Source organism: Oryzias melastigma, linkage group LG19 (genome assembly GCF_002922805.2).
Source record: "Oryzias melastigma strain HK-1 linkage group LG19, ASM292280v2, whole genome shotgun sequence".
In the NCBI taxonomy this organism is placed as follows: Eukaryota; Metazoa; Chordata; class Actinopteri; order Beloniformes; family Adrianichthyidae; genus Oryzias; species Oryzias melastigma.
The window spans coordinates 23,418,356-23,443,027 of record NC_050530.1 but is presented as its reverse complement, the minus strand read 5'-3'; the positions used below and the strand labels follow the sequence as shown (position 1 = coordinate 23,443,027).

The following is a 24,672-nucleotide window of genomic DNA, read 5'->3' as shown; positions in this document are numbered from 1 at the left end:
AAAAAAAGAGTGACAGGACTTGACTGTTAATATCTTTTTTTCCCCAGTGGATGTATGGTGTCAAGATAATTTTCCTGCCATCGTAGTTTAATAAATGAGTCTCAATGCGCATGCTCACTCAGTTGGATTGATGATTTGGGACTCGATGTATAATCCTGTGACCCTGTGACGCATTTTTGACATTTTGTGAACCAGAAAAATGTCAAGACAAAGAAAAGTTGTATTCTAAAGAGACATGTTAAACGTAAAACTAAATGTTGTATTCATATTTTTTTCTGTAACTTTTTATTTATGAATACGTTTCTTTTTGACATCTATCTCACCCCATATTAATACACTGTACCATAGACTCCTGGGTGTGATCACCTTTTATACTTTAGATGTCGCCAGAAACCACGAAGAAAAAAAAAATTTTTTTTGGCAAGCAATGTACAGCTGGTTATAATTTATTGAGGACCACACAAATCGGCTTTTGATACTTTGAGTTCCCCTGCATTACACAGTCTGGACTAACACCCAGAGACAGCTTCCAACCCACTGCATCTCTGAAGAAACGGCACCATCTAGTGGCTGTTTGTTAGGATCACATGTACATTTCAAGCTAAAGTTGTTTCAAATGTTTTTATTGTATGATAGTTTTATAATTTTCTGTTTTATTTTTTTTTCTAAAAATAAAACTGTCAGTTAGGGAATCCCTACAGTATCAGTTATATTTTCCAGCATGTAACTGGAACAAGTTATTCACATTTCAAGAGAAAATTCCTCAGCAGAAACAGAGGAGACCCGGGCTGTCAGTCTAATGTGTTTGCACATTCCTATTATAATAAAAGAGAATTTTCTCTGACAAACAATAACAATTGAAATGTCAATAAAAGTTTCCACATTTCTTTGGGAAAATTTGAATGTCCTTTTTCCCAGTCCTTCTTTAAGTGTGTCTCAAACATGAAGCGTCCTGGGACTGCCGGTGTAGGTAGCAGATGTGCTCGGTGAAACAGCAGCGTGTCACAGAGAGGTGGGGGTGTCGTATGGCACTGCAGGCTCCGGTTGCTTCCCATCACATTTGGCTTCAGTGTAAGTCAATGGTTCTACCTGAATGCATGACTGTCAGCAATTATCAAGATTTTCAGAACATGTATTCGTTAAAGAAATAATGTTTAATAAAATCAAAAGAACATTTGTGTGGGTTTTTTGTGGATAACTTCAAAGATGAGTTTACATTCTGGTAGACACATGAAAAGCTTCAATCATCACTCAGTCAGTTTTTCTCTTAAATTGTCATCATGGTTTCTGTTTTTGGTGTATTGGTTTCCTTTCCGGTTCATACCTCATTGACGTCAGAGAGTGTGTCCACTATTCCTCCTCTGTGGTCGTTGTGATGCTGTTGTAGATGGATGAGGAGGCCATGTGGGTTGGTGCTTATCATCTCGGATCTTCCACCTCTTTTTATTAGATTTTTCTCTTTTTTGGGGCCACTTGAAGGTTCTGTTTTTCGTTACCTTTATGTGTTCCTGTTTCTGCATTAATTTTGTTAAAATAAATAAGTTTTATACTTTTTAGCCTTTGTTATGTTTTTTTATTGTTTGTTTACTTTTTCTTAAGAAAAAGGAACAGGTTATATAGGATTTTTTTCTTCATTGTGTTCCAATTGTTCAAGCCTAAAGAAGGGCTAATGTTTGTTTCCTTGTAAAAAGCAAATAACATGAATAATAAACCATTCATTCACTTTTGATGCATTACAAATACCTTCCAGCTATTAATGACCTTATAGTTTACAGTGTTTGATTTTGTTTTTGCTGCAACATTTCTCTTTCCTCCGACACTCCAAAACAGCAGCTTTTACTATTAAACTTTTAGAGATTTGTTTTACTGTGAAATAATTGAAGCAAAAGCCACAAAACCTGCTTGAGTTTGCCATCTTTGCACCACTTTCATATTTATGAGTGAGCCCCCCCCCCCGATGTGCCTGACCACCTTCAGGAAGGCTGAAGCAGCACGCTGCAGTGTTGAGAAGAGACCAGAACAACAGAAACACGAACAGCACTGCCTCTCCCTCCTCAGGACATTTACCACGGTTACCATTGGAGAAGGGGAGGAGCCCACACAAAGAGAAGGAAACAGAGAGGGGGCGATTGACATGCAGAATGTATGAGACACCAGAGAGGAGGGCCAGACCTGCTGAGGAGTTCTGGATCCATCATTTCAGCGGACAGTTTGACAGAACGTCTGCTGGACTGCAGGAAGCGTCAGCTGACATGAGATGAAGGAGGGTCCCCTGCAGAGCTCTTGAGGCATCAGGTAGGGGCCGTGCTTATCGATCACACTCTAAAGGAGAGTCCTCCAGTGCTGACTTTGGACCCGATGGTGCAACATTTCCAGCCGGCCTCTCTCAGGACGACATAAATCACACAGTGACGTGTTTCAGAGCCGCGTCAGCATGCAGCGTGTCCTGACTCAGCAGGATGAGGGTAGAGCCGGAGGGGAAGAGGTAAGAGGGGGTTCTGTGGTAAAGAATGGAGCCACAGGAGGAGACAAGGTGGAGAAGGAGTCCATGATGATGGAGCTGACCCGGCTGGTGCAGAACCTGGTGAAGGAGAGCAGCTGGTGGGAGAGGAGGGGAGTGGACTGCAGCATCCTAGCAGCAGCTTTCCTCTGTTTGCCTCTGGGTAAGAAACAGCTGCCTCCAGCCGTTAGCCCCGATGGAGAACCTGATTCTGTTCCTCATGCTACACGGAGCTAGATCACTGAATCTTCTGTGAATGTTTGTCTTTGTTGGGCTTGTTTAAGCTCACAATAGACGCTTGAAACTAAACCCTGAAAACAATGATCAACTACAAAAAGTTAGTGTGAATGTTTTGTCATCAGCACAGCTGACCAGCACCCCAACATAAGAATTCCAGTTTGGCCATGCAGTTGTGTGATGAAGAGGTGTCAGATACAAGCAGCAGAGCCGCCTCCAGTGTCAGATCCCGTTTCATTCTGTGCTTCGTCTTTCTGCTCATCAGTGCGTCTGGGGTCAAAGATGCAGACGGCTACATGATGTGTCTGTGAGAAAGGCTCCCTAATTGTGTCATCTTCTCAGAACAATCTCTTCATCTCTTTTTGCTTTTATGCTTTTTAATTCATCTAAAACAGGTCTGCAACCTTCAACTCTGAAAGAGCCATTTGAGTTCATTTCTCAGGGACTATAACCACAAAATCTCCCTTCACCCGTTAAAAATAAGACACTGATGTGTATTGTTACTATGATAAACACAAATGAACTGCTGTTCATTTTACATGAACAAACACAAAAATTAAAAGAAAATTGCCTTTTTTTTCTTTTGACAGAAGTCCATGTAAGGTCCTTTCAAAATAAAAGACACCCTCCCACATATAATCATTTCACTGCAGTAAAAGTATTAGTAGGAGGTGTAATGTGAGTGATTAAATAAAAGTACAGATAATTTTACTGTTGTTGGTGCATCAAATGTAAATTTAACGAATCAAAAGGAAATCTGAGCTAATCAATGAAGTACTTACTGAGCCCACTGATTTTCTACTGGACAGAACGGACAAAAAGTTGTAGTTTGACTTGTGATACTGTCCTTTAACTGTTTTTTATTAGCTAAAGTTTGAGTTTATTTATTTATTTCTCCTTTACCACTTTTCTCACTTTTTACTTTGCAGTTTCTTTTTAACATTTTAAAACTTTTTTAACGTTTTCTGTAACCAGAGAGCCACAGTGGGGAGGTAAAAGAGCCGCATGTGGCTCCGGAGAAGCAGGCTCCAGACCCCTGATCTAAAACAGTTGTCTCCAGTCTCCACGAGCGGAATCTGCTGTTGAAGAGAATTCCTTATCATGTTTAAAACTAAAAGCTCCAAATTCAGATGCTGTTTCTCATCCTGCACCAGTATCAGTACCATGAGTCATTTAAAGAATGTTTAGCTTCAATCCATTTGTTTCTTTCCTGTATGCTGTAGCTTGTGTAGTCTGGTTCATTCCGTCATGTTGCTGACTGGATATTCTGCTGCTGATGAGAATGTAGAGAATAGAACACTGATGCAGCTCTATCAGTGGCTCCATTTAGGATTTGACACCATTCCTCTGTATTTTATGACATTCATGGTTCCATCACTGTGACAATTTGTACTGTCCCATACCATCACACAGCCACCACCTTCAGATTTGACTGTTGACTGGCAAAAAAACATCGGACTTTTACAATTGTTGCAGTTGAATCATTCCCCTTTACTTCAAGTGTTTTCCAAGTGAACAAATCCAGGCGTAATCTGGCCCTGGTGTCACAAAATTATTGTCATCACACTACGTTGTGCTGCCTTTCTTCATTCCTGAAGGAGCAGGCAGGTTGTGGCGTCCTTTGTGTGGCATCAGTGATCCGTGTTGTCAGATTTGCAGGAACATCTCACTCGTTGTTTCCGTCTGCTGCAGCCTTCCTGCTGCTCCGCTCCTCACAGCTGCTGTGGCTTTCTGTGGGCGTGCTGCTGATGGGCGTGGCTCATGCTGTGATCACCATCAAAGGAACCCACCTGGCCAGTCACGGGGCGCTGAGCGAGTCCCAGGCGTGGGGGAAGTTCTGGGCCATCTTTTTCATTGAGGTATTGAAAGACAAACTGTTGATGAAGATGTAAAGCAGGAGTCTCAAGCTCAGTTGACCTCGGGACCACTGAAGACAGTCTGGATGAGGCTGGGCTGTATGGGGTTCCATTGGTGCCAAAAATATGTTTTTGTGTATGCTATGTTTGTCTTTGGTGGCCCTGAGACAGACTGGCGACCTGTCCAGGGTAGACCCCGCCTTCGCCCATCAGTAGCCGGGATAGGCTCCGGCACTCCGCGACCCCGAAAGGGTTTTCCTATTGTTTTCCTATTGTCTATTTCTATCAATTTGGGAGTGGGTGGGGAGAAATGGATGGGTGAATTGTGGGCTGGTCTGGGGAAGGGGGCTTTAATTTTAATTTTTGTGCCTGTTTTTACATTATTTATACTGTTTTGCTTTTGTTGTAAAGCACTTTGTGTTATTCTTTTATATGAAAAGTGCTATGTAAATAAAGATTGATTTGATTTGATTTGAAAAGCGGACAAGAAGATGAACGAACATTCTGGAGGTAGAGTTGAACAAACCAGACGTCTTCAGGTCAACAGGGATGTAAAAACCTACATAGTTTATCATGAACCTCAGGCATCAATTTATACATTTAACTCAACTAAATTAGATTCATACGAATTAAATAATCCTTACTTTAAAAAATGCTATTTTATTTTTTTGTTCTTTCCCCTCTTTGTCCTCAGCAGTCTTACACTGCTGGGTTTTGTTATTTTAGTTTGGGGTTGGATCTTGGTAGTCTTAGTTTTCAGGCTTTGTTTATTTGTTTTCTTTAGGTAGTTTTGGTTAGACAGACATTATCAGGAGCTGCTGACTCTGACGGTCGACATGTCTGGATCAGCAGTCTCCATGACTTATTTTATGTTTGACCAAGGAGTCACCATAGAGATAAAAGAGCCTCATGTGGATCTGGAGCTGCAGGTTGAAGACTCCTGAACTATCCCTACAAGGCAACTCAAGCAAGGCAAGGCAAGTTTATTTGTATAGCACATTTCATGTACAGAGACAATTCAAAGTGCTTTACATAAAACATTAAAAGAAACAATCAAAAGAAATAGTAAAAATGTCATTCATCATCATTCAAATCATTACAATAAAATTAAAAGAAAGTAAAAAGATTTTAATTTAAAACAAGCATAGATAGAACAAGTTTACTGAACATGTGTTCATGTTCAGTATATATAGTATTTATAGTATTTTTTCTGCATGTCCTGTGAAACGACTGGAGCTAATGACGCTAGCAAACGTTGCCAAGAACTTTTCTGAGATCCAACGATAATAGCAAATGCAAAGTTTTAAGCATGAAGCTGAAACATCACAAAGCAAATACAAAGCTTTCATTAAAGATATATTCCCTAGTAGTACATTGACATGAACAAATGCTCAATTAATGTGTTCAGTAGACAGAGACAATGGACCAAAGATAGAGTAAAAGAGTAGACTCAAAAACATATTTTTGGCAATAAAATGGAACCCCATACAGCACTGGCTGCACCGGTTGAGAAAATTACGTGCGAAAAGTCACTTCCAAAAAAAAAAAAGAGGGAACTCGTTAATGTGGTCTGGGGAAGGGGGTGGCACGTTTGCTCACTTGCTGCCCTTAAAGTTTCCCTCCTTCAAACCCGGTCACTGTCACGCCCCCAAGAGCTTTATACTCCACTGTGATTGGTTGGTTTGTCAGCTTTGCACACAGCACCATAAAAGTGGAATTCATGAAAACACCACACCAATATTAAAGCGGGGGCCTCAAATGGCCCGGGGGCCGCCAGTTTGAGAGCCCTGATGTAAAGGCAGCTGACTCTCTCACTTTGATGTGTTTTTGGTTAGAGGTTTTATGGATCCTTCTACAAAAGGAATCACTCAAACACTTAGCAGAGAGCAGTTCTAGTTCAGAGAGGATTTTCCTTTTTAAAGAACTTAAGAGTCAGCACATTCCCATGCATGGATCAAATGTGGTTTCTGCACCGAGAAGAGCTGGAGAGTGGAGTCATATACAGTCTATGAGTCATACGGCTCACGACAGCAGCAGAAAGAGGAGAACCCCCCACATCGTCATGTCAGTCACTAGGCTGAACCATTTGCCTTCCCATTGTCCCTGTGTGATCAATGTACTTCCATCCATCCATCCTCTTGACCGCTTCTACCCTTTCGGGGTCGCTGGGGTGCCGGAGCCTATCCCGGCTACTGAAGGGCGAAGGCGGGGTACACCCTGGACAGGTCGCCAGTCTGTCGCAGATCAATGTACTTATTGAGTGAATTTCTCCTTTGAAAGAACAATGAAGTTCTGTTATTTCACTAATATTGATGCTCAACAGAGAAGGACATCTTGAGAATCCCTTTGATGTGTTTTGACTGAAAATGGTTAGATCTGGCACCATTGCAGCATTAACACATCCTGTCAAACATGTGTTTAAGCTATAGGCGCAGCTTTAGCATTTCAAACATACCAGCTACAGTTCACTGAACTTCCTGCCTCATGATGTTTTTTCAGAACCTGCAGCTTTACAAAGCCAATCTGTTTTTGGGCCACAGTTTGTCAGACAACAGAATAGAAAACAGCGAGCTGCATGTCAGCTATGTTGAAATGGTGGTGATGCTGTTGCTGAGAAGGATCTTCATCTGTTATCCCGCTCAGATCTGCGGCTCCTTCTCAGCTCAGGCTGGAGTTCAGGGCCACATCAAGATGCATCACGCTCACACTAACATCATCGGACTGGGAGACTCCAGCGTGTGGAAGGTCCCCTCCCTGTCCCGCACAGTCTACCTGTTTGTAGCTCCCCTCGCCGTGCCCGTCATCACCCCGCTGGTGGCCCTCGGTAAGAAGGACTGACCCTGTCGGGTGTTTATACGGATCTCTCTGTCAGCTGCTATCTGACTGTTCTCGCCTTCCTCACTCCCCGCTCTTCTGCTTTGCAGCTCAGGTTAAAGGGCGCTCTCTGGCTCTGCTCGTCAGGACCGTCGTGAACATAACCCTGGGTCTGTACTCGCAGTACTGGCTGTTGACCAACATCTCTGGGTTCAGGTCAATGCACAGCGCGCTGCTCTGCATGCTGGTGTGCAGAGCAATGTTCTCTGTGCCGTTCATCCACGTCAATATTTTCCAGGTAAGAATCTGTTTGGACTGCAGTCTTTGAAAACTTCTTTGGATCAGAAAGGTCACAGACTGTGCTTGTACGCACTCTCACCTGCCACAGCCTGGTTTGGGTTCATTTGGTGCTTAACTTTGTAAGTGTGTTCTGTAACAACCCTCTGAGAAACTTCAGCTGAAAGCAGCATTGTTCCACTTTGTGAAACAAAGGCATGAAAGGAGTTACTCATGCGAGGACGGGTCCTGCAGGTCATTGTGCATTGTTGGATTAGAAAACTCAGGTTCTTTGCGTGATCTGACAGGGCGGAGTGTTTGTTCAGACAGGGGGAGCCGGACTTGAGACCCTCTCTTCTGGGTCCCGTGGCGCTGTTCTTGGCTGATGTCCCATTTCCCCCCTCAGAGCTTTGAGGCCCCGTTAACCCTTTGGTTGCTAATACAACAAGCCCACCGAACTCTGGAATGTTCATAATGTTCACCTGATGGTTTGTTGCAGTTGCTTAAAGCCTTTTCATAGTTGGGATATTAAAGAGAAGCCTCTGTCCATGAGCAAACTGTCCATAAAAATGTACAGAAAGAACTGAAGCCTGCTGTCCTCCATGTTAAAAAGGACAAACCCTTCTCCGCAGGAAATGAAGTACCGGTACATCAATGCATATTGTTCTCCTGTTTCCCAACCCTGGTCCTGGGGGAACACTGTCCTGCATGTTTTCCATGTTTCCCTGCGTACAAACCCCAGATTCAGATCATCATCAAGCTCTGCAGCAGCCTGATGATGGCAGTCATCAAAGGCAGGTGTGTTTGAGCAGGGTTGAAAAATGCCAGACAGTCTTCCCTGAGGAACACTGTTTTTTTCCACAACATTTGAAACTTTTTTAAAGAATCTTTTGCTGCTGTTTCAACACAAACTCGTTTTGGATTTAAACTCAACGGTCTGCAATTCTGACGTGCAGAGTTCTAAAAATGTGGACATGCATGAGTAAAATGAAGGAAAGAACAAACGACTGCAGATTTGATCTGTTCCTGTTGGGTTTTTTTTTAAAGTAAAACTATTACCTAGAAAAATTGGATTAAATTTAGGAAATCTGAACACATTTCCAAATTAAGAAAGACAAACAGCATGATTAGGAACCAGTTTTTTCCATTTTTTTCAAGCTTTTTTTTTTTAACCACAGTATTTATGGAAAGTCGCTTTTTCCCAGATATATTTTCATAAACCAGAGGAGGGGTCTTTACATTTCCTGAACCCTGTTGGCAAATCTCCTTTTGTTTTGTACATTTAGGTAAAGTTTGTAATCTCAACTGTGAAAACATAACCAGACACTTCTAAACTGTCTGTGCAGCATGTTGGTTTGCCGATGTTCTCTTCCACGTGCCGCCCAAAAAGGATTCACCAGATGACCCACGGCGTGCTGAATCTGCCGCGTAACCTTCTGCTGGACTGGACGTTTGGACACTCGCTGATCAACTGTCATGTGGAGCATCATCTATTCCCCTTTCTGTCAGACAACATGTGTCTGAAGGTCGGTTCTCCTCATGAACGCTTGTACAACATTCTAAATCCAGTGTGAAACAAGTGTGTCAAATAAGCGAAAAGCAGATCTCAGTGCACTGTCATTGGCTGTATAAGAGAAATGGACTGAGTGACTCCTCCCCCCTGGAGTTCCAAACAGGAAGTACCTGCTGCCTGATCTAAAACCACTTTCAGGTTATGTCAGTGGAGATTCTCAGTCATCAAGATGAGTTCTGGCAGGATTTTACTCTCCAGGACAGTCAGTCATTTTTTGTCAATTTTATAAAATCTACTCCATCACACTGACACATTTAGGTAATTTACCTGATTCGGAGGCTGTTTTATCCTCAGTGATGTCGTCCCAGTTATGTCAGCTGCTGTTCCACTTTTCTTGGTCTTCTTCATTTGAACAGCCTCTGTGTTGGTTTGCTTTCTCCAGGTGAAGCCTATTGTCTCCAAGTATCTCTCTGAGAAGCAGCTTCCGTATCAGGAGGACCGCTACCTGTCGCGCTTGCACCTGTTCTTCCATAAATACCAGGAACTGATGGTGTTTGCCCCCCCCATCACAGAGCTGGTGGGGGTACAGTGATGAAGGACCTGGACTGAAGGATGAGGATTTCTGCAGGCTCTGTGTCATTAAAATACCCTTTAACTTGAAATGAAACACCGAGTTAATTCTTATTTTCAAAAACATAATACTAAATACACATCAGCTGCAAGCTTCAACGAGCAAAACAAAAACCTAAAGGGATTTTTTTGTCTGTGTGTGTTTCCTTTTATTAAATGTAATTTGAGCTTTTTTAAATTAACACTCAAGTGAGAGAAAAGTGGCAACTTTAATTTGATGCAACTGTTATATATATTTAAAAAAACTTGTCTGCATTAATAAACCAAAGTCTTTTTCGTTTAATTCTTAACACCATAACCTCAGGAAGGTCTACACTCACATTCACAGACCAGGATGGCACAACCTCAAGGAACAAACTGCAAAGGGTCAGATGGTCAGTGTTATTTTGAAATGAATCTAATTATGTGCCTTGTGTGGCGTTTGAAATGAGCTGGTTTTCACATTCATGTCTAAGTTTGCAAGAATAAAAGAGGGAGAGAAGTTGGTGTCAAACTGAATGTTATCTTCCCTCATGATGACGGAACTCAAAGATGACCTTCCAGTGTTGATGTGGGCTTTCATTTGGTTTTTGTCTGTTTGGTTTCCCTCTCATCAACCCATTGCAGACCTGTCGAACATTTCTTGCACTTTTTTTGAACTCATCAGAATTTTTTTTCTCAAATGATTTCACTAATTTTTTTATGTTTTCAGAAATCTGCATTTTTGGCTAAAACCTTTTAGCTATTGCCTTTTTTAAAATTCCACCGACACGCAAGAGCAGAACACTGAAAGTATCACGGCGGGTTATTAGTGTTTTTAATTTGAGAACTTTTTTAGTTCTTTGAAAAGGCTGTTTGCATGTTTTCATTAGTGTTTTGGCCCAGTGGGAAACCAAGCGAATTTTCCTTATGCTTTGGTGTGTTAAAATTTCTTCTGTGTCTAAAAAGAAACACTACATGCAAACCTGTTGTTTGAAAAACTATTAACTTTGTGATGTTAGTGTTGATTTTTCCCCTTGAATTTTGAGTGATAATTTGTTTCTTCACTAAATTAAACACTCAAAAAATACCAACAAATTTTCCTTTTTAACTACGATGAACAAAATGACAATTGTGTGTAGAAGTTAAGGCAGAAAGACCAAATACAGGAGAAATGATTATTTTTCTTATATTTAAAACTATTTTAAAAGTACTTATCTGAGGTTTACTCACTTGAAAAACTCCTGAAATGTACCCACAATTCAACAGAGAGGGTGTCTTTGTCTAATATTCATATGGAATAGAAAATGCTGACATTAATGTTGTGCTCATGTACAAACCAGAAGAACCAGTGGTTCCAACAAAACATCTTCCATCTCACCTTCAGCTCTTGGAAAGAACTTAATTCACCAGGAGTCCCTGCCGTTACCATGGTTACAGACTGACAACAGCATCTTTCCAGCTTGAAGCTCATCTTTACTTCTCTTCTCTCATTTGTAATGTCCTCCATTGGTGGAGCCTATTGACTCCAATAATAAATAATCCTTCATTGTCACACAAAAGTATTTTCTGTTACGCTCACGTTAAAAGATGTTCTCATTGGCTCAGCTTCACTAACCACAGCTTTCACTGCGTAAAGAGTTAGTATCAGTAAATGTATGAGAAACCTTTTCAAGGTGTTAGATTGCTGTATATTTACATAGACAGAACTTTATGAAAGGACACGTTTTTTATTTTAATACTTCCTTTCTTTATTTGCCATTTTCTCGGTTTCCTGATGGGACACGTTTAAAGGAGGTCTGGAAGGTTAATGGTCCTCTGTTGATTAAAAAAAGGTCATAGATGTACATTAAATTGAACAAACATAATTTCTAAACAGGAAAATAAACAGCCTTTATTTGTTTAAGTCCCACTCCAATCATATGTTGTCAAATTGTTCCCAGTGGTCTTCTAATTATGATTTTGCCATGTTTAGCCAAAAAACAATACCCTGTGTTGTTTTTTAAGGCATACTTTCTGCAGAAGTACGAGGCTCATTAGAAATCCACCTCTAAGTTGTGGGTGGGACTGTTGGCGCAGAGGTTAGCCTCGTTTATTTCCCATCAGCCCTTTGTTTACATTCTCTCCTGCTAGCCTGTAGCACCTTACAAGGCTAAGCTAACGTTAATGTTAAAAAACCAGCAAGTAATATCAGAGCTATACAGTTGTTCAGTTTTGAGAAAGATGGCAGCTCAGAAAAGGAAAATGGATCTATTTGTGTATGAGAAGATGCATCATAATTGTAATTGTAATGACAGTTGCTGCGTTTGGTTTTTCAGTCCGCAGGTTTCATCTTCTCCTGATCAACACAATTGATTAGAATAAAGAAATATGCAAAAAAATACAATTTAATCTAAGTTTGTTTATGTCCTCCATCATGAGAAAAACTGGCACTAGAAGATGTTGAAATAACCAAACCAACATGCGTTACAACAGAAACACTTGATTTCTATTAAAACATTGTGAAGAATCCATGGCTGAACAAATCTTCTGTGATATTTCCATCTCTGCACCCTACACTTTCTGGATGGTTGTTTTCTTAACCATCAATCTTCAGTTGCTTAATCAGTTCCACCAAGTGACAGTAGCAATATGTGCATTGATTGCTAATTTTTTCCTCCAATGTTCTGGGTTTGAATCCCACAGCCATAATTCTGATGCAAAACTTTGATATTTCATAGATTTTTTTAAAACTTTTGGTAAATTATTTACCATATTAATTTAAATATGAATCAATCAAAACATCAAGACAATTCACTAAATGTTAACGTCGTTAGGATGTCTTCTTTATAGGCACGAGTTCATTTTTAGCAATAAATGGTTAATACAATAAAAATCTAGTTTATTGAATTCTTGGTTTTAATTTTAAATGCATAGTTACAATTAATAAGGCATAAAAATACATGTATTTATTTATTCATTACATGAACTACCTTGTAATGAAGTTCCACTTTTTGGGTGACACAGGTTTGGCCTTTTTTGCGTGGTGTTGTTTTGTTAAAATCTGTAGGTGTTATTTATTCATTTATTTTGTGTGTGTGTCCTATTGCATGTCTGGTAACTTTGTGTGTGTAGATGATAAAATCTGATTATATACATTTCCTTTCGTCTTGGTTGTTCCTCCAGCAATTTTATTCACAGATGCAACCCCCTCTCTATGATGCTGGAAGTCAAAAAAGAAAGAGAGAGAGAAAAAAAAAGGTCTTCCAGCTCACAATTCAGGTTTTTGTTCTGTTTTTAGTTGGTACACCCAAACCGGGTTTCCTTCCATTGAGTTTAATGCAGTTATGACTGATGAGGAGTCTATTGAAGAAGAAAAAGTATTGATGGAGGACAAAACAACATAACACAAAAAAGCTAAACTTGTGTCCCCTCAAAAAGTGAAACCTCAACATAAGCTGACGTTTTGGCCATCCTCGTGTGAATGATTACACTGTTTCTCCTGGTGATTTATGATATCTTTGCTTGCCATACATGGGCATGACGATCATTAAACACTGTATGTCAAGACAAAGTTATCATAAATCACTTGGGAAAATGCCAAGACGCCTGTATTTTCGGAGTATTTCTGGTGATTTATGGGATGTTTCGCTTGTCATGCTCAGCAGCACAAGACAGCGTCAAGTGTTGTTTTAACAAATGCGTAAAAAACGCAGTTTTGGAGATTTATGGTGCCTCTCGCTTGCCATACTTTAGGAAACCTTTGGCTCGTCTTAAAAGGTCCTCGGGTTTCACGCGTCAGTATGCATTTTTTTTAAAACCGTTCTCATGTTTTACGTACAAACCTGGCGTTCACTGAACACCCGCTGAAAGTTCAACCAGCGTAACTTTTGACTGAACGTCAAAAAGTGGAACTCTGACCAATCAGGTAGTCGGATCTGGTAGCGATGTGCGGATGACGTTCTTTTCAACATGGAAGTGAAACCGGTTGAAAAGTGATCACGAAGGAGAACGTAATAAATCCGGTTTGTTTCCGGCCGGAATGATTTGGCACCAAGTCCCTCATATATCGGAATATATCGAGGAATCCTCGCGCCGTACAGACATTTCACACGAGCCTCTTCAACTAGATGGTGGACGCGCGCGCTAGTAACAGCAGAAAGACAAAAGAAGCAGCTCCTTCCTGTAGCTCCCTGCTAACCAGGTGTGGCCCCATAGACTGTATATGGAGAACTGGACTGAGTGATCCCTCCCCCTGGCGTTCCAAACAGGAAGTAACTGCTGGCTCCATAAAGTCAAAATCCTATAGACTTCTATAGAGAAATTAACAGTTATTACTCAGTCATCCTATACGTCAAAATAAACATTCTTGTTGTGTTAATTTAAAAAAAAAATTCCAGGTCCTAAATTATTTTTTATTACATTATTTCTTTATCGCAAGTTATTCAAGTTATAAGCTGGCCAATCAAATGCCTTAGTGAAAGCATGTAGTACCCGATGGCTCCACCTCAATGTTTGATTGACAGATTTTCCTGAGCCGCTTTCAGTGAAAGGGGTGTGGCCTTTGAACAAGCTCACTCATGACTGCCGACAGTAGTTGCCATAGAAACATTGACTCAGAATACTTGGACCAATCACTGTCGTCTGGGTCCAAATGGTGACGTTCATATGGCGGTAAATAGCGACTGAATTGGCTTCATTTCGCTGAGCCAGAGGTAAGGTATTTCTATGGATACATCACGCTCACTCAGTCCAGTTCTGTTTATACAGTCAACAATGTGATCATTATTTGTTTGTTCTTGAATGGGGATTGGGTCTGAAGCTTTGAGTGTAAATGTTTCATGCACAGTCATTGGTCTGAAGTAAAACCTTGAGGCTGCATGTAAAATCTCTTACTACCACTTGGTGGCAGTATCTGCCCTGACACTGGTTTCAGGGTTTTGGATCCCTGTAATGGTTCAAAGGAGGAATGCAGACTAAAGTCAAGAATTTCCTCATCTGGCAGAAAGAGGGTTTTCAAAGTTTGACTCTTTTGTGTGTTTGCTCTCTGAGCCCCACCCTGTCTTCAGTGAAAAAAGAGGCTGGTGGTGGTGTGTGGGTGTCTCAGTCTTGTGGGTGTTGGGACTGATACTACAAGTTGCAGCTGACATGAAGGTGTGGCCTCTCAGGCTCTTCATTCTGATCCAGGAACTGCTGGCTGAACAAAGCTGCTCAGCCAGTTTGAAACTGAGAGCATAAGAAAGTGGAGGCAGAGAGAAACTGGAAGCATGGCAGACACAGAAAAGGTAAAGACTTTATCCAAACAGCAGCCAGCAGCTGGTGGAGACACAGATACAGAACTTCATGAGAAGCCTGAGCCAAAACTGAGTCCTGTCAGCGCTGGACCTGCTGATTTGAACAAGACTGCACAAGTACCTGAGATCAAGAGCGATGAGAAGCAAAGCCAGGAGCCCAAAGTTCCAGAGGAACCTAAGATCCACGAGGACCTGAAAGAGTCTGAGGATTCCCAGAAGTCTAACGAGGAAAAGCCAGAGACAGAGGAGAAGGAGGAACCTCTGGGCCCTGACGATGTGGTTTGTGACTCGTGTATTGAAAGTCCTCGCAGGGCTGTTAAGTCCTGCCTCACCTGCCTTGTTTCCTATTGCGACACCCACCTCCGGCCTCACCTGGAGAACCCAAAGTTTCAGAACCACCGGCTTCTGGAACCACTCAGAGACATCGAGAGACGAACCTGTGAAAGCCACAAGTGGCCCCTGGACCTTTTCTGCTCAGCAGACACCTGCTGCATCTGTAAAGACTGTGTGCCAGAAAGCCACAAGGGCCACAACATCACGCCGGTGGTGGAGGCTCGGAGACGGACAGAGGCAAGTGCACTAAACTCACCTTCTGCCCTCGTGCTCTCTCAGAAAATAAAAGCAGATCCAGGGGTCTTCTTGGGTTTCTTTCTCACAGGAAGATGCTGTCTAGTCATTTTAGGAGAAGATACAGTTTTAAAACTTGAAAATTAACACTTTAACACCTGGGCCGTAACTGATGACCCTTAAACACAAAATCTTTAACATACAGTAACGTTTCAACTGTTAACACAATAATTCCAGTAGATTCTGAAGGATGAACCCCTTTTCTCCTTTTTCTACTGGAATTATCGTGTTGAAAAATTACAGTAAATCAAAGAACATAAACACTGGAGCTCCGGTGTTAAAAGGTTTAACAAAGTGAAAAGTGAAAATTGTAAGATAAGATGTAAGCCCCGGGGCTTGTCAAAGTCAAGGCCCGGGGGCCAGATCCGGCCCTCCATATCATTTTATTGTTATTAATGGCCCAATGTTATCTTGCACTTATTTCTAACTTGTATAATTTTGTCAAAATATATTTTTATGGAGAGTTAAAGCCACAAGTGATCCATGTGTTTGGCTATATTTCCCCTGTATTTCAGCTACATGCTAGCTGTCTTGGCTAATGTAGTTTTTTCTTTTAAAAGGTTTTTAGGCTATTTTGCAGTTTAGCTAGTATTCCAGCTACATTGTAGCTGTTTTTGCTAATTTAGGCTTATTTTCACAGTTTCAGTGACATCATAGACCCAAATCCCAGACTTGTCTTTCTGCGTTGCTGTTCTGCTTGTTCCTTTTCCTTTACCCTGTCTGTTAAAGTTGCTCCAATCACCACACCTTCTGTAAAGACACTCTGGATCTCCTCACCCATCTGCCTCCAGAACGTCTTCCTCTCTTCCAGTTCACACCCTACCTGGGGGTCATAACCACTAACAACATTCAACATAGTGGCTTATCTGACCATCTGTTCACCTTCACTTCTATCATGCCAACTAACTCTAGTTTTCCTGACAAAGTCCCTACATTCAAATACCGTATTGCTATATCTCCATTTCTCTCTCTGTCTACAAACAGGCCTCCCCTTTCTTCCACTTCAACACTTGTTATCCTGTTTGTGACTCACATGATTGATTTGACGTCAAACGACTATCCTGAAAAAGCCTCTCCATTTATCTGGACTTGGGACAGGCACATACATAGAATCACTGTCGCGTTCTCTCTCATGGTCGCATTTTTAGGGTTTGTTTTTCCAAGAGAAAAAAGGTTTAAAGCTATTCTTAAGAAAAAAATCAATGCATTTTTCGTTTTAAGGGCTTGAAAATCTGCTTTACATGAAGAAGTTGAGCTAGGTGTAAGCTTTAATTCTGAAAAGAGGAAACGGCAGAAGGGTTCTGGCAGCTCTTCCTCTTTAGCAGATTTATGCAAATGAACACTTTGAAAGCATCATTAGTTCAACATTTAAACTGACTTTTTCTTTTTGACCTTAATGAGTCTTAAAATGGCTTTCTGCTTTGGTGTGTTTTTTGAAGCAAAACAAAATAGTTCTTAAGAGCCAGTAGAAGGTTTTTAGTGTGTCGTCCCTCTTTTTCTAAGTCTGTAAAAAGTTAATTTTCCATCTTTTACTAACAAAAAAAAAACCTTAATATTAACACACTGGCAAAAGAAGGAACTTTGTTTCTTTGCTGTAGTCTGACAGAAGAACTGAACTCGGGAGTGGCCTGGACTTGCTAGAGGAATTCAGACTGAAGTTAACTTATTTTTTGTCGTGAAATTCTTCAGATGTTTGGATGTGTCCTTCAACATGTTGCAGACTTACTGACTTGTCCAAATCTTCTTTGTCCTGTCATGCCACAGAAAGAGCTGAAGGAGAAGCAGGTAGATATGGTGCAGACAGTGACGACAGCGGAGAATGCCATCAACCAACTCCAGGTCAACACCGTTTCTATTGAGGTGAACAAAACTTGACTAATTGAAATGATTCGCAGCATTCCGTAAATGTCCTAAGAGCAGGCAGCTATTTTTGTCTGGACAAGCCTTCATTCTTAATCCCCTGAGGTTTGCTGACTCACAGGTGTTGTTGACACAGCAGTTCACCAGCTGGTTATGAGGTAACCAAAGGCTCGCTTCATGTGTCTGCACACGGCCCTGCTGCATTCTCTGCTTGTTGTTTTCCACAGCACTCAGTGACAGAAGTGCAGGAAGTGATTGAGGCGCAGTTCAAGGAGCTGGAGGCAATGGTGGAGAAAGCAAAGAGGGAGCTGAAGGTGTTCCTGGAGGGTGAGGAGAAGCAGGCGCTGCGGCAGGCCGAGGGAATCCGGGTACATCTGGAGCAACGCTGCAAGGAGCTGAAGAAGGCTCAGGAGCAGATGGAAAAACTTTCCAGGCACAAAAATGATGTGGACTTCCTCCAAGTATGTTCAGAATCATGAAGATAGGCCTTCCTGCACCATATAGAAAAGAAAACACAAATAAGCAGGTTCATTTTAGGAAACAACCTGCAATCAATATGAAGGAAACAGCAGGTCCCAGATGTTTTCAGATCAAAGAAGCAGCACTTCAATCTAAGAACTTACTATGAGGACATGTCTGACAGATCACAAATATTTAACATAAAACATGTGACTCACAGTTTGAATGTGATCAACTATAATCCTGATTAGACAGATGTCTGGAAAATGGGCTTTAAACGTTGTTTTCCGTCTGTGCAGTACAGCATGGAGCATTTATGTTGTCAAAAGTCATGAATTGTTAGCGGAGGGCATGGAATGCATCACGTCCAGCGCTAAGGTTCTGCTGTTGGGTTACAGGAGTACGCAGACTGGAAGAAGGAAGCCCCCGATTACTCTCTGCCGGGGGTCTACATCGGCCTGATGGACAGTCTGAAGGTCTTCAGCCGGGTGATTGTTGACTCTACAAAGAAGATCTGTGACATGCTGGAGTCTTCCTACATTAAAAAAGTCAGACATGAAGGTGAGCACATGTGCGTGAATGAAGCTGTGATACCATGTCAAAGCTTGTAGCCAGTTTCAGTTCCTCAGATTCCTCCTCAGTGCCTGGGCATGCACCAACATGTGAAGAACTTAGAGTTAAATGTTTCTGGTTGAAGCTGAACTGCTTCCTCATAGCTCAACTCATTTGTGTGTAATGCAAATGTGGTTGCAGACTGCAGCCTGCGTCATCAAGTCTGTGTGCATTCAGTACAGAAACTTTAATGTGGCTTTTATATTCCCTTCAGAGGAAATGGTTATTCAGACAACTGTGAGGACAACTGTTGCAACTCTGCACAGCAAGTCCATCCCTGACCCAAAGACACACGCCGACTTCCTCAAATGTAAGTGTATGTGCTTCAGAACTTCTCCAGGTCTACAGGATAGAAGCTCTGAATAAGAATCTTGAAGAGAAAGGAGATCAAAGAGACTTTTTCAACCACCATTCATTCATAAAGCATTTTAAAAAGTAAATAAGTAAGAGAAGGTAAACATGTGAGCTTACTGAAGAATTAGAAATATGAATAAGAAAGTCTCTTAGAAACTATGAGAACATTTTAAAGTCAACTATATTAAAGAACAGGAGGTTTAGGCTGAGATAAGAATGTGTCCCAAAACAACAGAAGATCCCCTCATTATGGTCCTTCATACGTCCAGGAGCAGCTGGTCTGCTGACCCCAGTCTCTGGAAGCAGGAGTGGAGCAACCACATCACATTCAAAACAAAACGTTAAAAATAAAAATGGACCAATAGACACTGCAGTGAGGAGGAGGAAGCCAAAAGGTCCTTTTCTTTAGAATAGAATAGAATAGAATAGAATAGAATAGAATAGCCTTTATTGTCCTTGTACATTGTACAACAAAATTTGAGAGCTACTCACTTGGTGCAAAAATAAAGTGAAATAATAATTTAAAAAAAGTGAAAAGTAACATTAATAATAGTAATAAAATATTGCGGAATATTACATGTTCCTGCTGGAAGTTATTTATAGTCAGCAGCAGTTTGTGTGATCTGGATATGGCTGCTAACTGTTTGCTGCTTTAAACTGATCTTTTGTTGAACATATCTGGACGTTTGTGGACTACTTTTAACAGAAAAATATCAAACCAACACATTCTCACTGGCAACTCACCACATATTGATGTTTAGTTAATAACCCCTTTCCGTCACGTTTAACAGTTGTGGGTGTCCCCAAGACGTTGTTTTTTGACGTATTGGTTGTTCCCATTAAATCATGGATCCCCAACCTCTGGGCCACGAGCCAGAGCCAGTCCGGTACCGCAACCCAGTACTGGGTTAGGGTACCAGTACTGGACGCGTCCCAATGATCAGTACTGCATCCGGTACTGCATCCAGTATTGCATTCGGTACAGCGTTGAAACACTGAAACAGATTTTCACAGATTCGTATCATTTTTAAGTGAAAAAAATGAAATGTGTGTTTTATTCCATCATTAACACCCGTTAGGGATAGAAGTGTTAACGGGGTTTTCTCCTCCACAGATGCCTCTGTGGTGAGTTTTGATCCTGACACGGCTCACACGTTCCTTCGTCTGACTGAGGAGAACAAGAAAGTGACCAACACCACCCCCTGGCAGCATCCTTACCCTGACTTACCTGATCGATTCGAGCACTGTCGTCAGGTTCTGGCTGCAGAGAGCTTCTACATGAACCGCCACTACTTTGAGGCGGACATCAGTGGTGAGGGCACGCACATTGGCTTGACCTATAAAAGTATTGAGCGTAAGGGCAACGAGAGCAGCAGCTGCATCGCAGGAAACGACTACTCCTGGTGCATCCAGTGGAACGGACGGACCTTTTCTGCCTGGCACTCCAACGAGGAGACTCCACTGAATGTGGAGAAGTTCACTCGAGTTGGGGTTTATTTGGATTACATACAAGGCCGGCTGGCTTTCTATGGAGTGGATGAAACAATGACGCTCCTCCACGAGTTTAAGGCAAAGTTCCTGGAGCCTCTATATCCAGCGTTCTGGCTGCCTAAGAAGGAGAACATCATCTCCTTAGTGGCTTCTGGGGAGCCTTTACCACTGAAAAGCCCGTCTCCTCCCTCTTCACCTGCAACTGGAGCTGTTTTTGCAAAAACCAAAGCAACTTAACTAACAATATCCAAAGAGAAAGAACAACTAATGCAGACGTGTTGGTTTGTTATATGTAACATGCTCACAGCAGATTTGTTACTAAACTGTGTGTGTACATTCCTGACTCGTATATTTATGCATTCAACCGTGGAAATAATCAGCTCTCTGTTTGCATATTCTCATCAGGTTGATGTCATTGTATGTTTGTGGTGTGTTAATGTACACCAGGTCCGTAGACGGAGAGAAGCCTGAAACTATCCACAAAATCTCTTCCTTTGTAAGATGAATGAACATGGTCCATAAAAGTAAACATTAAACAACAGCGGTTGCTTTTTCATTCTGCAGACAAGTTGTTTTAAGCTACTGGGACTTTTGTCCAGGAACATCTGAAAATCGGATGCTGCTTTAAATTCAGCCCCAGGGGTTGGATTGGGGTTAAATATCAAGTGGTCCCTGAGCTGGGTAACTGCAGCTCACCGCTCCCTCAGGCGAGGGCTCAAATGCAAAGGATACATTTCTCACACTCCAGACAGGGACACTTATTTAAGTAAAGTCCTAGTTCTCTAACCAAAATACAACTGTGATTGCAAAGTTAGTTTTTGGTTTGCTCTTTGTGGGGGTCTTCTGAAAATAACTGAACTTGAAGAGCTGGAGGTTTATGTGAAAACATGAACGCCTTATGTCAATGAAATCATACTTTCATTGCTCACCAGCAGAGACGCTCTTACTTACACCAACACCCAACATACAGCTGCTGTAAAACACAGATAAGCCTCTGTTTGTTAATATAACATCCTCGTGTTTTGGTGGAATCAACTGAAACAATCAACCAGTAATCAGGTCAAAGCACTGATGTGTTCTTGCTGACCAAAAATACATGACATCAATTCATGGGATTTTTAAACAACATAGAAACAATAGAGCACTAATCCAGCTTTAAATCTTTGAATTGTGTCTCTGTGGTCCTTTCACTTGTCTTGATGATTTTCTTAGGACTAGATTGTGCACTGTTCTGATGTTTGATGGATCCTGGATCCGGTTCCGTCTACCTGATCTCCAGAGGAGGTTTCATTGTCCTTCAGTCATTGTAGAACTTCAGTTCTACTTTTTGTTTTTCTTTCATCCTCTTTGCCATCTTTAAAAACCCTTGTGCTATCATATGTTTACATTAAAAGTGGGGTCATATGGAACCCACAAGACTTTTTTTATTCAAGGATTTATTATCTTCACTGGTGTCCATGGCGGACATAAAATCTTGTACAACTTTATCCACCTTTGTCATGGGATGGATAACCCATCAATCTAAGGCCGGGGTCATCTGGACCCATAAGAGAGTACGAGGGCTAAAAGGTTCAAGTGGCCAAACAGGAAGAGTGGCTCTATCCCATGAGAAGTTACATTGAGGACTTAGTAGAAGCAGAAGAGGCTGCCTCTTCACCATGTGGATAGATTTTTCCGCTAACACTGTTGAATTTGGGTGGTGAGGACTTGATACTAGATAAACAAAGTTGCAGTCCTCTACAAACTTTTGAAAGCTTCCACTACACTCTGTTTCTGAATGACATAGCTTTCAGAACAACAGTTATAACCTCTGGCATGGTGTATGCAGTCCACAACACTCTGAGAACAGTGATAAGTAGTCACCAGCAACAGCTCTGTCTTTTCTTGCACTGCTTACAAATCTATACCTTTAATGGGGTCCAGATGACCCCAGTCTTACATTGACGTGTTATCCCTCCCATGACAAATGTGGATGAAGGTAGACAGAATTTCATGTCTGCCATGGAGAATCAAAAATAATTGGAAAAAAAGTACTGTCCATTGTCTTGTGGGGTCAAATGACCCGACTTCCAATGTCAACATACCTAGGATAGCACATGGGTTAAAATGCTCTGCTTGGCACCTGATGTGGTTCTAGAGGTTCATCAGGATTTATTGGGTTAATATTTAAGCATGTAGCACAGGTTGATATTGAATTGGTATCTTGATTGGTGAGACATAATTTATGTGCTCTTTACTTACTCCACATGCTGCATTCACACAAGGCATTTGACATGCCTTCAAGAACACGCTGAACACAAATTCTTAAACACTTTTTAGCATATGGCGTTCACACTGGGCAGTCGCTCCGCTGTGCTTATACTTACAGTTGGAAGAGGATTGGTGTGAATTATTGAAGATGTACAAATCTTGCATATCTTACACCCGACTTCTTCTTTCACAGCTCTATTCTGATGTATGAAAGACATGGTGTCATGGAATTCATTCATTTATTCATTCATATTCCTGACCGCTTTGGCCCGTCCGGGGTCGCGGGGGTGCCGGAGCCTAACCCGGCTGCTGATGGGCGAAGGCGGGGTACACCCTGGACAGGTCGCCAGTCTGTCTCAGGGCCTCAATCACACACATACACTCTCACATTCACACCTAGGTGCAATTTAGAGTCACCAAGTAACCCATGAAGCATGTTTTTGGACGGTGGGAGGAAGCCGGAGTCCCCGGTGAAAACCCACGCATGCACGGGGAGAACATGCAAACTCCACACAGAAAGGTCCCAGCCGGGAGTCGAACCGGGGCCTTCTCGCTGTGAGGCAAGAGCGCTAACCACTGCACCACCGTGCAGCCCGTGTCATGGAATTCCAAACCACAATTGTCACTGTCCTCCATGATCAGTTTTCAAACGGTTGGCACTTTTGTGTTTTAAAATGGACACTATCCATACAATACTACCAAACCTGAGTCCCTGATTGGTCAACGTTCAAATGAATCAACTTTCAACTTAAATACAATCATTGTATGTTTTATACGTATTTTTAATTACTTAAAAACTTCCATAGCGACATGTGAATGTGAGATTTTTGAACAGGGAAGGTCGAAACGTGCATTTACACACGTTTACATAGACTTCATTGCAAGTGGGTGCGTGACCGTGGGTTACCGAGGGCGGTGTTACCGTTAACCCCACTGAGACGATTGCATTGTGATATTGGGGTATATAAATAAAACTGAATTGAAAATTTGAATTGAATGGAATGTAGCATCAATGTGTTCTCTGCTGCCCGTTTCTGTGCAGCCTCTTTGATGCTGTCGTTGGAATTTGAAGCCATCCTTTGCAGTTCCTGTTCTCTTTCATGTCGCAAAGAGCAATCTTGTTTGGAATTTGAGCAGTCTGCAGCAATAATGGCCCTCAGTATTTTCAGTCATTCCTCTGTATTTGTAATTGTCTCAAATCCTATCAAGTTTTTTTTCTGTTTGTATACTCCAAGTCTCAGCATGTGTGCAGGGTATGATGCATATTCAAGAGGTTACCATTCGTCAAGCCTTTGGGAATGCTGTGAGCCCACTATGACCCTCCCACATCCACAAGGCAAATACTTTTCATGGATCTGGTTTGATTGCGTCACTGCTTAAAAATCCCCAAAGAAAAAAATAATTATTTCATTTCCAGCTGATCCTTATTTCTTTGTTTGGCTTTAGGTTTGCTCTTCTGTTAGATTCCAGTATTTGTGATCAGTGATCTGCCGACATGCAGATGTGCAAAGATCATGTGAATTGTTTTGTAGTACTCAGGTGTAAATGCTCAGAGGTAGCCTGAAGAATCCTAGAGGATTTTAGAAGTGCCTGACTGAGGTTCACTTACCAAAAATCATCATGTCTTTAACTTGCTGCAATATTTGGAGTCAGAAAACTGCAACATTAGTATTTTTCTTTGTGGGTAGTTTGAAATGTTCACATTAAAGTGATCTCTTCAATTCAGACTCTGGTGAACTCAGCCACTCTGTGTGCTCATCAACCCTAAACTACATTTTTGTGCAGCTGTCTCCAGGAGGACAGCCAAGACCCAGGAAAATGTCACCATACTGGTTGATAAGGTCACTGGTCTGAGCCTCCTTCAGTCTCAATGACAAGCAACATGTTTTCTTTATCAGGCTGTCTCTCATGAGCAGCCTGGACAGTGACAGACGGCGTGTAAACCCAGCCTTTGTCAGTTTC

General features: G+C 41.6%; 2 protein-coding genes across 4 annotated transcripts; both read left to right on the top strand.

Moving 5' to 3' along the window:
- The first annotated feature begins 1,961 nt into the window (after window positions 1-1,961).
- fads6 (fatty acid desaturase 6) lies at window positions 1,962-12,170 on the top strand. 3 transcript variants are annotated; one of them, XM_024285521.2, is made up of 7 exons: window positions 1,962-2,295; window positions 2,423-2,663; window positions 4,430-4,596; window positions 7,237-7,417; window positions 7,518-7,705; window positions 9,030-9,209; window positions 9,639-9,788. In XM_024285521.2, the coding sequence occupies exons 2-7, from the start codon at window positions 2,435-2,437 to the stop codon at window positions 9,786-9,788; spliced, it is 1,095 nt and encodes a 364-aa protein (XP_024141289.1). In that variant the 5' UTR covers window positions 1,962-2,295; window positions 2,423-2,434. The 3 variants fall into 3 exon arrangements, with proteins under 3 accessions (XP_024141289.1, XP_024141288.1, XP_036073008.1); XM_024285520.2 differs by having other exon boundaries at window positions 1,964-2,295; window positions 2,377-2,663; XM_036217115.1 differs by having other exon boundaries at window positions 1,990-2,663; window positions 9,639-12,170.
- A 2,180-nt stretch (window positions 12,171-14,350) lies between these two features.
- trim16 (tripartite motif containing 16) lies at window positions 14,351-21,016 on the top strand. The gene is made up of 7 exons (XM_024285771.2): window positions 14,351-14,478; window positions 14,951-15,627; window positions 17,449-17,544; window positions 17,772-18,005; window positions 18,402-18,564; window positions 18,830-18,925; window positions 20,084-21,016. The coding sequence occupies exons 2-7, from the start codon at window positions 15,031-15,033 to the stop codon at window positions 20,695-20,697; spliced, it is 1,800 nt and encodes a 599-aa protein (XP_024141539.1). The 5' UTR covers window positions 14,351-14,478; window positions 14,951-15,030; the 3' UTR covers window positions 20,698-21,016.
- Window positions 21,017-24,672: the final 3,656 nt, after the last annotated feature.

What these genes read in the sequence shown, in the direction of transcription:
- fads6 (XM_036217115.1), top strand. Translation starts at nt 2,435, where the DNA reads ATGCAGCGTGTCCTGACTCAGCAGGATGAGGGTAGAGCCGGAGGGGAA. An exon ending in TTTCCTCTGTTTGCCTCTGG is followed by an intron (nt 2,664 to 4,429) that starts GTAAGAAACAGC and finishes CGTCTGCTGCAG; the next exon opens with CCTTCCTGCTGCTCCGCTCC. An exon ending in CAGACAACATGTGTCTGAAG is followed by an intron (nt 9,210 to 9,638) that starts GTCGGTTCTCCT and finishes TGCTTTCTCCAG; the next exon opens with GTGAAGCCTATTGTCTCCAA.
- trim16 (XM_024285771.2), top strand. Translation starts at nt 15,031, where the DNA reads ATGGCAGACACAGAAAAGGTAAAGACTTTATCCAAACAGCAGCCAGCA. An exon ending in TCAACACCGTTTCTATTGAG is followed by an intron (nt 17,545 to 17,771) that starts GTGAACAAAACT and finishes TGTTTTCCACAG; the next exon opens with CACTCAGTGACAGAAGTGCA. An exon ending in ACACGCCGACTTCCTCAAAT is followed by an intron (nt 18,926 to 20,083) that starts GTAAGTGTATGT and finishes TCTCCTCCACAG; the next exon opens with ATGCCTCTGTGGTGAGTTTT.